Source organism: Acomys russatus, chromosome 10, assembly GCF_903995435.1.
Source record: "Acomys russatus chromosome 10, mAcoRus1.1, whole genome shotgun sequence".
NCBI lineage: Eukaryota > Metazoa > Chordata > Mammalia > Rodentia > Muridae > Acomys > Acomys russatus.
The window spans coordinates 40197448-40210749 of record NC_067146.1 but is presented as its reverse complement, the minus strand read 5'-3'; the positions used below and the strand labels follow the sequence as shown (position 1 = coordinate 40210749).

General features: G+C 39.8%; 1 protein-coding gene across 8 annotated transcripts in view; it reads left to right on the top strand.

Moving 5' to 3' along the window:
* The window catches only part of Adam22 (ADAM metallopeptidase domain 22), a 221883-nt gene that overhangs the window by 156508 nt on the left and 52073 nt on the right, over positions 1-13302 (top strand). For all 8 annotated transcript variants that reach the window (XM_051152033.1, XM_051152030.1, XM_051152036.1 and 5 more), the window contains exons 8-13: positions 4322-4392; positions 7550-7624; positions 9149-9220; positions 9933-10099; positions 11385-11469; positions 12586-12676. In XM_051152033.1, coding sequence (XP_051007990.1) covers positions 4322-4392; positions 7550-7624; positions 9149-9220; positions 9933-10099; positions 11385-11469; positions 12586-12676 — 561 coding nt within the window. The remainder of the gene's footprint in view (positions 1-4321; positions 4393-7549; positions 7625-9148; positions 9221-9932; positions 10100-11384; positions 11470-12585; positions 12677-13302) is intronic.

Below are 13302 nucleotides of genomic sequence, written 5' to 3'. Positions count from 1 at the left end.
GCTTCTTGTGAAATTGGCACACATGTTCCTCTCATTTATGTTTATGGCTTAATCGCTGTAAACGTTGAGTGGTGATGCAGGTCCACATGTCATGTGACAAGCAGAGCTGACCTTGGTGCTAAGACCCCGTGTTTGTGGAGCATTGATTATACAAGAGCCATTTGTCTTTTGCTTCTTTTAATTAACTTAGTTTTTGCAACAGCTTTGTATGGTAATATAACTCTGGTTTCTGTTTTTTTGGTTTTTCTTTTTTTGTCTTGTTTTGTAGATTGAAAATAAAGACACCAGTTTGCCTTTCCTAGGGTCCCACAGCTAGCCACTAAGGGCAAGGATTATGATACTTTGAAAGGCTGCTATAAGAGAGTCACAAGAAAGCAAGAGAAAACGGCCAGTCTAAGAGCAAATTAAAAACTGATGTCAGAAAAGCAGTTATTAGTTTATACTGTCTTGTTAGAAAGCGAAGTGAATGCTAGCTCCTACTGCCCCTGCCTCTCTAGAATAAGCCTGTCACTCACTGGCCTCCTGCGGTTCCCTTAGAGCAACAAAGCTTTCTATTTTGGTGAAGGGATGGAAGATCCACTATTTTGGAGGCTAGTGAGATTGCTCAGTGGTAATGGCACTTACTATACAAGACTAGTGAGCTGACTTCTGTCCCCAGAATCCACATGAAAGCTGGAGAGAACTGACTCAACAAAGCTGTCCTATGACAGCCATGTGAGGTGTAGCACATACATGCCCCCAACCACAGCACATGCACAGTAATAGAGTGAGGGGATCCACACACAGACGCTCTTACTTTACAAAGACTCATACTATCCTTTCACCAACTTATGAAACTTTTTATCATGCCAGTTATAGGAACAAAATAAATCATGAATGGCTGTGTGAGAATAAAGCTACAGTGTAATAGGTCTTACTGGAAGCAATAAGCATTGATTAATATTTAACGTAATAAAGATTCCCCACCAAAGACTCAATATAGGAATGGCACAATGTAACTTTGCAATTCTTTTAAGCTTTGTTCAGGGTTCTTTTTCAAAAATAATTATGGAGGTTACTTGGCGTGTCTCCCCCCCCCCCCCCCCGCCTCCTGACAGGGTCTAACTTTGTAGTACATCCTGGTCTCACACTTGCGGTGGTCTTCCTATGCCAGCTTCTTCATGCAGCCTTGCAGCTGTGACCTTCTGTGCTCAGTGCATTTCTAGCCTGTTTTCCAATCAGAGGTTGCCACAGTCAATTTTAAGAGTAGCATTGGCTTTGAAGATTACTTGTGCTTTACCATGACAAACTAGAACAAAACAAGAAATTGTCAGAAGTGTGTGTGTGTGTGTGTGTGTGTGTGTGTGTGTGTGTGTGTGTGTGTGTGTGTGTTAAACTTTAGATTTAATAAAATTGAACAGAGTTCTGGGGCACCACCACGACCTTGATCTTGCCTGCTGTTCTGCATTTCCTAGAGAAAGAAATAATATAATCGGACATTTACCAGCTTGTTTGACGATAGAACCTTTTATTTTCTATGACCTGTGTCTTGGGAATATTGCTCCTTAGACCACATTTTGGAGACAGCAGATGTTGTTTTCCGTGGACCAGTTGACACTTTGGAAACTGTGTGTGCCACTGGGCTCATTGTGTCCCCCTGGGATATAACACTTTTATTCTTGTACAGTTCCCACTCCTTGCCTTCTGCTTCTGCAATCTCTTTTCTGCCCATTTTTCCTATTGATTAGTCTTGCCTTTTGTAGGACGTCAAACATAAAGAACTGTTATCATATTTGGTTTCTTTTGCTTAACATATACCTGAGGTTTATGCCATCAAAAGTAGCAGTCATTTATTGATTTTTATCATGGAGTGTATTCTGTGGTATGAATACATTGCAATTCTTATTAGTTATGTTGATGGACACTCAGGTTTTCCCAGTTTGAGGCTATCAGTAATAAGTAACCCTGAACATTTTCATATATGTCTTTTCATTTTCTTTCCCTTCCTGTCTTTCTCGCTCTCTTCATTTCTTTTTCTGTAGAAGCATGTTTTTATTTCTTCCTGTAAACACCCTACAATGGCCTGGGAAGCCTAATGTGTAGCCTTTAGGGATCAGTGTCATCAGTCTTCAGCCTGTTACCACATACCTGGCACGCTGGTAGCCACACACTGCTGGCCTCATCCCAGGGCTTTAAATGTAGTATATTTTGGGTCAGTTCTGAGCACTGATCCTCAGAAGCTGTGAGATTATTATATTTCCAGCATGTCTCCAGGAGATGGAAATTTTATTGGTCCAAGGATTCTACTCTGGAAAAGGTTTGATGAAAAGTTGTCAAGTGGTTTCTTCTGAGTGGTTATGTCATTCTCCTGTTACATCAGCACCATGTGGCAGTGGTAATCGCTCCAAAACTCGAGTACCAGATACCAAGATTATCTGTGGTGCATGTGGCTGCCAGCCAGTCTAGTGTGCATGGTGCTATGCCATTGTGCTTTGATCAGACAGTTTTTTTGACTGGTGATATATAGGGGATGCTTACTAGTCATCAGTCATGGTTTTCTCTTTCAGTTGTTTTGATATGGAAGGATTTGCTTATTCTACATTTGATCTCAGCCAAAAGTAAAAAAACAAAAACGATTACATAGTCTTGTTAAAAGGCTTTTGTCAGATGTATTGCTAATGCTGAATTATTTGAATTGTCATAAAGTATGAAAATGGGTCTCTTCCTCTGACTCCATTCATTTAGCTACCTATATCTACTTTTTTGTTTACTATGGCTTCATAGTGTATTTTGAAATCAGATACCATATATCCTTCAGTTTTTTTCCTTTTTCCAAATTAATTTAGCACTTCCAGGTCCTTTGCATTTTCATACAGGCTTTAGAACCAATTTGTCAGTTTCTACAATCCCTCTTAGATTCTTACTAGATTGTATCCAATGCTTAGATTAACTGTGGAAAAACAGACAAGTTAGCAGTGACCCCTCCAATCCATGGGGCCAGCATAGCATCCGTCCTCACAGATTTAGCATTCACTGTAGCTGGTTTTGCACGAGGCCCTGGTTTAGTCTCTAGCACCAAGCATAACAAAAATAAATTCAGCTCCTTCCAGACATGCTGAATTACATGAAAAAGACTAACGTGATCACTTAAGGTATTTACGGTTTCTTGTTTGTGTTGGGTATTTGTGGCTCAGAGGTTTCTGTGGGTGAACATTTATGGTCCCACAACTGCTGAGAGTCAAGTGCCTGACCACAGCTGAGCTGAGTTCTGTAGTGTAACTGGGGCTGGAGCTCTAACTTGCTCTGAAGGCTCTAAGGCACTGCTGGGTGATTGGCAGAAGTGTTAGTCTTTTTGGTGAACTGATCCTTTTATTATAATGCACCATGATTGTTTCTTACTGATGATATTTATTGTCCTAAAGTTACCTATCTGGTATTAGTGTTTCTAAGATTGTTTTTGTTAATTTTTTGAGAATTTCATACACGCATATATTTTTGATCGTGTTCATTCTCCAACTCTACCCCTGAATCCTCCCAGTTCTATCCTCCTCCCTCCCCACTCTCTCCCAACTGTTTGTTTTGTTTTGTTTTTTTAAAATAATAACCCACCAGGTTCAGTTTGTGCTGCTGGTATAATCATGTCTGTGGGAACAACCACTTAGCAGCTAAAATCCACTTATAATTGAATACATACCATATTTGTCTTTCTGGGTCTGGGTTACCTCACTCAGGATGATTTTTTTCCCTCTAGTTGTATCCATTTGCATCACTTTGTAGAAAGTCCTCCCTTACAACGAACCTCGAATCCAGAGATGAATCTATATGCCTGAATAGTTTGTGTGTTAGTCTAACCTGCAAGTTAGAAGGACTCAGATAGTCCCATTGCCCTGAATGAACAAACAAGGCCTTAGGTAAATTTTGTCATGGGCTGAGAAGAGTGTCTATGAATTGGACACAATTGAGTCATAGTTTTGGTATCCTGTATTAACATTCTAATATGTCATGTTAAGAGTGTTTTATATTTGCTTCTATTTTCCTCTTTGTTTTGCTGCCTCTAGAGAAGGTTGCTGGTGGAAGTGACAATCAGGTTGGCTATTTAGCAGGTTTTAAAGAAAGAATGTGTTGCTTTTCATAGGATGGCTATGAAAAAAATGACATAAATTAAGGCAGGTGTGTTTGAGCATTTGTATGTTGTTTTTAACCTATTAGATATTTATTTATAGTTACTATAAGAGGATTGCTTAGAATTTCATGTACTCACTAAGTAGAAAGAACTAATGAAAAATTTCCTTCTATTGAATAAGTCTGGAAAAATGCACTGTTTGTTTTCATTTCCTTGTAGAATTTCAACGAGTAAATATTACTCCCCCAAAACTTATTTTGAAGCCAAGACTAAAGCGGAGTAAACGGCAGGTATGTGTTTGCAGGTGTAAACCATGATATTTACAATGCTTGGCGACTGGTGACCATTTGAGTCTATGCTCAGTGTCTGTGGGGGATGTGAACTAGTGTAGGCATTTGTGTGTGTGGAGGGGTGGTGGTAAACAGAACAGGTGACAGATGGATGAAGACAGTGGTGGGAGGAAGGCAGTGATGGGATGAAGGCAGTGATGATGGGAGGAAGGCAGTGATGGGATGAAGGCAGCAATGGGATGAAGGCAGCGACGGGATGAAGGCAGTGATGATGGGATGAAGGCAGTGATGGGATGAAGGCAGTGATGTGATGAAGGCAGTGATGATGTGATGAAGGCAGTGATGGAATAAAGGCAGTGATGGGATGAAGGCAGTGATGATGTGATGAAGGCAGTGATGGAATAAAGGCAGTAATGGGATGAAGGCAGTGATGATGGGATGAAGGCAGTGATGATGGGATGAAGGCAGTGATGTGATGAAGGCAGTGATGGAATAAAGGCAGTGATGGGATGAAGGCAGCAATGGGATGAAGGCAGTGATGATGGGATGAAGGCAGAATGATGGGATGAAGGCAGCTATGGGATAAAGGCAGTGATGATGGAATGAAGGCAGTGATGATGGGATAAAGGCAGTGATGATGGGATAAAGGCAGTGATGATGGGATGAAGGCAGCAATGATAGGATGAAGGTAGCTATGGGATGCATTATTTTACACGTAGTGACCAGAAGATGGAGGATTATGGATTCCTCATTTCTGAAGATCATAAGGGCTCTGCTTTGAAACAAAGTTTTTTCCTTGCTCAGATATGAGTCACATCACAGGCTCTTCTTTGCTATTCCTGATGAGTTTTGAAGTCACAAAACATGGTTTTTTTTTTCACTTGAGCTGCCTTGGACGTTAGTATATAAATGAGGACATAGCTTTAGCACTATTCACCTGGATGTTGCAGTAATGGCAACTGTCCATAAGGTACCACAGGGGCAGGCACTGTTCTTTCCTGTGGCTGTCACATTGGAAGATGACTTGTCCTGTGTCACAAAGTTGATGAGTAAAGACTGGGCTGTCAGAGTCAACCCATTATAATAATGGTGCCAATGGTCTGTAGGAGGGTATATGTGAATGCAGCTGTTTTGCTTTTTTGTTTGCTGGTTTGTTTTGTTTGTAACAGGATCCTACTCTGTAGCCCAAGGTGGGCTTCAAATTCACAGCATTCATCCTGCCCTAGTCTCCCTAGTGCTGGGATTACAAGAATAGTAAGTTTCCATGACTGGTAAAATAGAATGTATTTCAGACAGATTTTTTTAAAAAAGTGAATTACAGTTGTTCATTTTTGTTGAAAACTTGGTATGTACATAGCCATTTCATAAGAACTTTAGCTGTTTAACTAAAGACCTTGATGGGATATTAACACATTTGCTCTGCATGATATCCTTAGTAAGAAGGTACTGTTATGATCCCTGTGAACTGAGAAGGACAGCATGCACACGGCTTAAGAAGGAGCTGGGGCTGGCTGTGGCGGTGCACGCCTTTAATCCCAGCACTCAGGAAGGCAGAGGCAGGTGGCTCTCTAAGTTTCAGGAAGTCCTGGACAGCCAAGGCTACATAGAGAAGTCCTGTCTCAAAAAAAAAAAAAAAAAAAAAAAAACTAAAAAAGGAGGAGAAGGAGGAGGAGGAAGAAGAGGAAGAACTGAGATTCTGATGTACAAAGGCTTGTGTCACTCAGATGTCTCTAGCCACACATACTCTCTGAATGCAGCATACTCCACAAACCACTAGCTAGGCTTGAAATATGTTCATTAGATACAGACACACGGACATCTTGCATTAAGGTGAAAACGATTCCCATGAAGATTTAATTTACAAAGATGTTTATTATTATGAATTCTGAGTTGACAGAGTAGGAGAAATATCCTCTTATATGTGCCCTAAAGTGCTTTATGAGCATCTCAACTTCTTGTCATTTGCTAAGAAGGTGAACCCTCGACTTTTTATGGACCCATGAAACTGAGTTACTGCGATACCCTGTGGTTCAAGTGAAAGTCCCAGACATTGAGAAAAATGCTGGGACTAATTGGAAAGTCTGCTAGATTAACTGGTCAGCCCACAGTGAGCAAGGAGGAGAGAAGAGCTTGTCTTACTTGGATTTTCTTTCTTATCTTTTTTCTTTTAAAGTTGTTATTGGTTGCAATTTAGTGTTTCGGCTTAGGTTTTTAAATACAAAAATATAGTCCATCATTCTCTTTGAAACTCGTGCTGTAAGAGTTTTTCTTTTTTTTTTGAAGACTAGGGAATACACTTAGAAAGAGACAAAAATTTATGAGGCAGTATATTTTTAGTTTGTTTAAAATGCAGCCCTCAAACATTCGTGTATTGATTCTGGTTTGATTTGATGGTGTGCCCTCATCACAGAAAGAGTCCTTGGGCCAGTGAACAAGAGTTACTGAAAAAAAGTCTATTGAACCATGACATAAAAGAAAAGTCAATTTCACAGGTCTTGTTAATGACTGTGTGATAAATGGGCAGAGGGGATAGCTGCCGTGGTAGCGTTTGCCCATAGTGTTGATGGATTGTGGTTTCGAAAGTGCAGAGAACTTGTTGAGCAGAGAGAGGTGGCAGCTAAAGACATCTCAAGACCACTTGGGCGCTATGCTGACTGTGCCCCTGTAGCTTGTGGGGATCATATGAACCCCCAGATGTAGGTCACTCCTAGATGTGGAGACAACCCAGGAAGGTACCAGTCCCATCACGTTCAGAAGCACTGTTGGAGTGACCTAAATGGGAACTGTGTTCTGTCCATGTCACTCTCCCATGCCATTGTTAATGAAATGTTTTGATGGAGACAAGCGTGAAGGGCATCATTGTATAAAGCATGTTTGTATATTTAATAGTATTTGTGTAAAGATTTTGGGGGAAAAAACCAATAATGTGCTGGGAGTAGACGTGAGAGGACAAGTCTATGCTTTTTTAAAATTTTCACAGAGTTTTTTTTTCAAACCATACACATTTTTTCCTACTTAAAACCTAAGAAAACTGATGAGAGTTTAGAAAGTTAATGCTGGAGTATAAAGGGAAATTCTGTTTCATTGATTCCTTCCACGCTTTTAGATTCTGCAGCTAAGTTTAGAAACTCAGCCGTCTTCATTCACTGTGTTACAGCTTCTTAGAGTTCCTCGTAGCGTGGAGGACGAAACCAAGTACATTGAACTCATGATCGTGAATGATCACCTCATGGTAAGATTCACCTCCGAACATCCTTCTGTCTTCGTGCGTGTATGTGTCTTCTAAGTGTGTGTAAAAAGGACATTTAGAAGAAACAAAATCTCATCATGTTATGACTTAGAATAATCATTTGTGTAATTTCACACACACACATATTCACACATTCACACTCAAACATATACATACATGCACATATACACACTCAAACATATACACATGGGCACACTGACATACACATGCTCACATACACCTACATACACACACACAACACACACATACATACAAACACACATATCCACATATGTACATACACCAAACACACATGCAAACACATGCTCTACACACACATACACACTCACACATATACACAAACACACTCTCATATGCATTTATACACACTCACACATGCACACACATATACACACACTCTCAGACACATACATACATATAAACACATACACAATACACATACACACACACCACTTTTTGAAGCTCAGAGACAATTTTAGTAGAGTAAAGATAAAAGTACCCCAAAGCAAACAGGCTCGAAGTATCAGCAGCTGCCCGTTTGTGCTACCTATATAGATGTCAACCACACGTCACAAGCAGTCACACACTGAGGAGGGGAGCTTAGAGAAGAGTAAGGAAGCCCAACCAAGCATATTTTTGACCAGGAACAACTTATAAATAGAAAACACACTTAGGTGGAAGTAACTAGCTATTATTTTTAAGAGTCCAAATATATATAGCCTATACATAATAATGAGATTGCTATGACACTTTCATATGTGTGTAATGTATTTTCATCATATTCCCCCCTCTTCATCCTGCCCCTTATCTTCTCCTCTTACCTCCTTCTTCTCCTCTCCCAGTTCTGCTAGCAATACCCTTCTTTCCTCAACTAGCTCACTTCCGGTTTTGTTTTGGTTTTTGGTTTTTGACCCAATGTACTTCACTAGGAGTGTTCCCAGGGGCACAGAGGACGGTTTGTTCCCAGGAGCATGGGCACCTGCCTTACCCACTGCCTCTCTTCAGTGCTGGCCGTGTGAGGGTGTCGCTTTAAAAAGATTGAAATTGATTTTCTGAACACCAGTGAGGCCAAACAAGCCAAACATGTGACCCACATTTACTCTGAGACATCTCGCGGCGTGTACTTTAGGTTTCTTCTTACTCTAGAACCTCGTAGAGCTTGTAAAGTCTTAGGTATGTTTGCATTTGGTATCTCTGGCTGCGTCTCTCCTTGCATGTCTGACAGCTCCTAACACCTGTTAGGACTGGGCGTGCTTGGGATTGAACCCAGAGCCTCGTGTGCACCACACGTAAGTATCTTAAGCTGAACTTGATCTCACAGGTGAAGTAAGGCCATCTTTATCTATAGGCCTCAGCTTTCCCGCTTCATGTTAAAGAAAGAACAAGGCTCTATGCTGAGGTTTTTGACAGAAAGCCTTAGGAATTTTTCTGACATTTTGTTTTCTGCCTAAGATGATTATTTCCTGGTGACTTTGAACATCCTTTCCTGTTGTGTGTTGCTTTCAGTTTAAGAAGCACCGCCTTTCCGTTGTACATACAAACACCTATGCAAAGTCTGTGGTGAACATGGCGGACATGGTGAGTACCTACCCGGCTCAGCATGGCCCCCTGGTGCTAGTGAACGGGTAATGAGGCATTGACATTCGCATTCCCCCGAGTTCCACTGTGGCCAGAGGGCTGGCCAAAGATATGCTTGCAGTGTGTGTATGTGTGTGTGTGTGTGTGTGTGTGTGTGTGTGTGTGTGTGTAAAACACCGTAAAGGAAAGACAGAGCTTTAGCAAAGAGACAGTGTACCTCTGGAAATCAGTACAGAGATAGTGCAGAAGCTACGCCTTTCCAGAAATGTCCAACGCCATGGCCAAGCTGCCCCCCACCCCCGAAATAACTCCTCTGTCCACCTTGTCCTCAACACCACACAGGTTGTGTAGCAGTCACTTCCTGAGAGAAGGTTTATTGTTATGGGGTTTTTTTTTTTGTTGTTGTTGTTAGAGAAACACAAGAGTTCATAAATTATTTATCCAGGGTGCCAAAAATGGACTTGGGGAAAGCCTTGAATTGAACATAAATATTTGTTAAAAGAAAACCCCTCTTGTGTCTAAAATTTGCTTTCTTTTTTGGGTTTTCCATGGTAAATAATTTGATTCTATGTTCTCTTAAGGGAAGTACGTGCAATTTGGGAAATTAATGACCTCTTTTAAAAACACTGTTTCTTTAATTAAAACAAAGGCATTACCATGAAAGGATCTTACCACGTGTGTACCCGATGTGTTCATTTTGTTACTGTCCTAGATATATAAAGACCAACTTAAGACTAGGATAGTATTGGTTGCCATGGAAACCTGGGCTGCTGACAACAAGTTTGCCATATCTGAAAACCCACTGGTCACCCTGCGAGAGTTTATGAAATACAGGAGGGATTTTATCAAAGAGAAGAGTGACGCAGTTCATCTTTTCTCGTATGTAACTTTTAAAATACTGTCCTTTTTCTGGTTCTACATGGAATGCTGTCTTACTTGCGGTTGAAATGCATCCTTGTACCATAATACAATTATGATGTGATGCAGCTGTGCATTTGGAAGAAATTTTGAAATATAGATTGTTTGAAATTTTCATGGGATTTAAGTGATTGAGTTATTATTGCATTCCTATTTCTAGAGCTTTTACTGAGTAAATGTATTATTGCATTCATAAGGAGGATTTTAAATAATTCATTATATTTTTAAAAATTGGCATGTTTAAAATGTCACTTTCTTTCTGGTTTGGGTTCTGAGGTAAGAGCTACGTTTCCAGAATTTATTGTCTACTTTTTTTCTCACACATGTTCCTTCTTTTAGTAATTCAGATATTGATAGAACAGCAAAATATAGTCTGTAGAATTTTAAGACCTTATCTAAAATCAGAGCTATTGAGGACAAATGTATAGATGTGAAAGATGTACTTTGGGTGTTATTTTTAATTTTTATCTAATTTCAAATTTAGAGAGAAGTTTCCAGAATTCCATAAGGAAATTGCCTGTGTGCTTTACCAAACCCAAGACTTGCGTTTTTTCTCATTTCCTTTTCAGGTATACATTGGAGACAGTCAGTTTGCATTTACTACCAAATACTTGAGTCATTCATGTAGTCTCTTAAAAATAACAACATTCTTTTAAATAACACAGGAAATCATTAAAAACAATATTAACACCATGTGGCATTCTTCCATAATTCATAGTCTCTGCTCAGACTTCTTCTGTTGTCTTAATGCCCTTCTATAGCTACATTTCTCTTATTCAGCATCCAGTACAGTGCCTCAGAGTGTGTTTAATTATAGTCTGTAAGCTGAAAGATTTTCTCAGCCTTTGTCTCTGTTAGATGTTATACTTTTGAAGAGTATAGACTTATTATTTTATTGATGTTTCTTCAGTATAGGAATGTCTGATACTTTATCATTAATTATATTTAAGTTATTTATTTTGGGCTAACACTCTACAAAAGTGATTTTTGTATTCTCAAAGTACCATTATCAGCAATTCATTTTTAATAAATATATTTCCATATAAGATATTTATTGATCATGTGGGGAAACAACTGTCAGAAGCATTTTCCTTTGATCACGTGTGTAAATAATTTTCACATCCCTTCCTTACCTTGGGAATATACAGTATGTGTTGAGAAAACAAATTAGAAAATAAACTAATTATGAGAGGAGCTTGGATGTTTAAACTGTGAGCAGTAAGCATTTCATTTCCTTTCCTAAAAGGGGCAGTCAATTTGAGAGCAGCCGGAGCGGGGCAGCTTATATTGGTGGGATTTGCTCGCTGCTGAGAGGAGGAGGCGTGAATGAGGTAGGTGTGAACTTCTGTGCAATACAAAGTGGTATGATGGCTGAGGATGTTTTCCTGATACTTCACCACAGTTTCACAGCAGTCCGCAGGCTCCAGATGCTAGGCTGCTCTATTAGTCATCAGTACGGTTCCTCTGTGTGCTCGGAGGCTGAAGTAGGGAAATAATAAGATATAATACTTGACAGTCGTGTTCATTTTCTATATAGAGTCATTTCCAGACTAGGCAGTGCGTATGAAGGGCATCTGTGCCTTAACCTTCACTGAAAATAGAAATGAAGCCCAAGTATTGACATCCTTTAGTGAGACTGTCCAGATTTGAATAATCCCCAAAGCATCGGTTGTCACCTAACAAACCAATTGGATGTTTTCTCCTTTCCTCTGTATATGACAAATTTGGGGAGAATAAAAAGACAGACAAGACCTTCCATGAAGAAGGGCTTACCCCTAACACTCTAAACGTAATGGACACAATGTAGAGGACAACGCTTCAATCTCTGGAAGGCCACTAACTAAAAATTAAAGATTCCGCTGGCCGCAGACCATTCTCATTCCCCGAAGCTCGTTATTCTTGCTTGCCAAGGCTGCTTTCTCTTCCACCTGGGAAGAAACTGAGTTCCAGACACATCTAGTTTTATCATGTATTGTTCCAAAGACTGGCTTCATGCTGTCCAGTTATTAAGTTTCTCAGGGATATTATTGGGCGAAATTTGAATTCAGGATTCTATTTCAGTTACTAAACTACAAGATGAATGCTTCTCTGACTCCTAGTCATCCTTTACGACTCACTCACATGTAAATGTGTTTTATACTACTTCGTCCCAAATGCATGTTCAGTACTAGCTACAGGATGCTTAGACTCCTCCACTAAAGAAAATGTTGAGGGCATGGTACTGCATACGGATAATCCCAGCACCAAGGAGACTGAGGTGGGTGGTTCACCATGACTTAGAGGCAAGCCTAAGCAACATTGAGAGGTCCAGTCTCAAAATCATCACACACACAAAAGGAAAGAAAATGCTTAGAAATGACTTGTTAGTTGTTGTGTGCCATTTTCCCTAGCCTTTCTTAAGTGTTAAACAATGTTCATTTACATGTCTTTTGGTTTTTGTTTTTCAGTTTGGAAAAACCGATCTGATGGCAGTCACACTTGCTCAGTCATTAGCCCACAATATTGGTATAATCTCAGACAAGAGGAAGTTAGCGAGCGGTAAGTCTTAGTCCTGGGTGATTTAGCCATATTTATTAAGATAGACAGCCTGATAAATGTTTTAAAGCCTCAGATTATTTTCAATTCCACAAGATGAAGATTTGAAAATGAGGAACAAAATGTTGCTGTCAAAAGTAATCAAAGGCGTATTTACATTATGTTTGAAAATTCTCCATTTATAATGAGCAATGCAGCCCTGTGCTGATGAAATCAAAGCTGGGTTTAACCCCAAAAGGGACAGAGATAGCTCATTTTAGAATTTTAAATTTTCTAGTGGAAATTCTAGGTGGATTGGGGCTCAGACCACATTTTATTATAGTTTACTTAAGACATTTCTGTGATTGGCTGGAGGCTCAGCACTTCTTTCTTGGGAGCAGACCTGAAAGGGCGTAGGAGAGTGTAGAGCAACTAAACCATGCTAGCCTTAGCATCCATGAGGAAAAAAATTCCAAAGTAGGTAAGGTCACTTCTCTATGGATGGTCTAATACTGTGTACTTGAGGTGACAACTTCATTATAATGCTATTTATTTAATTGCTTTAGCAATACATGTTATAAATACATAGAATAAGGATTACCTTTTTCTCAGGTGATCAAATGCCATATTCCATGTATCCTCATACTCAC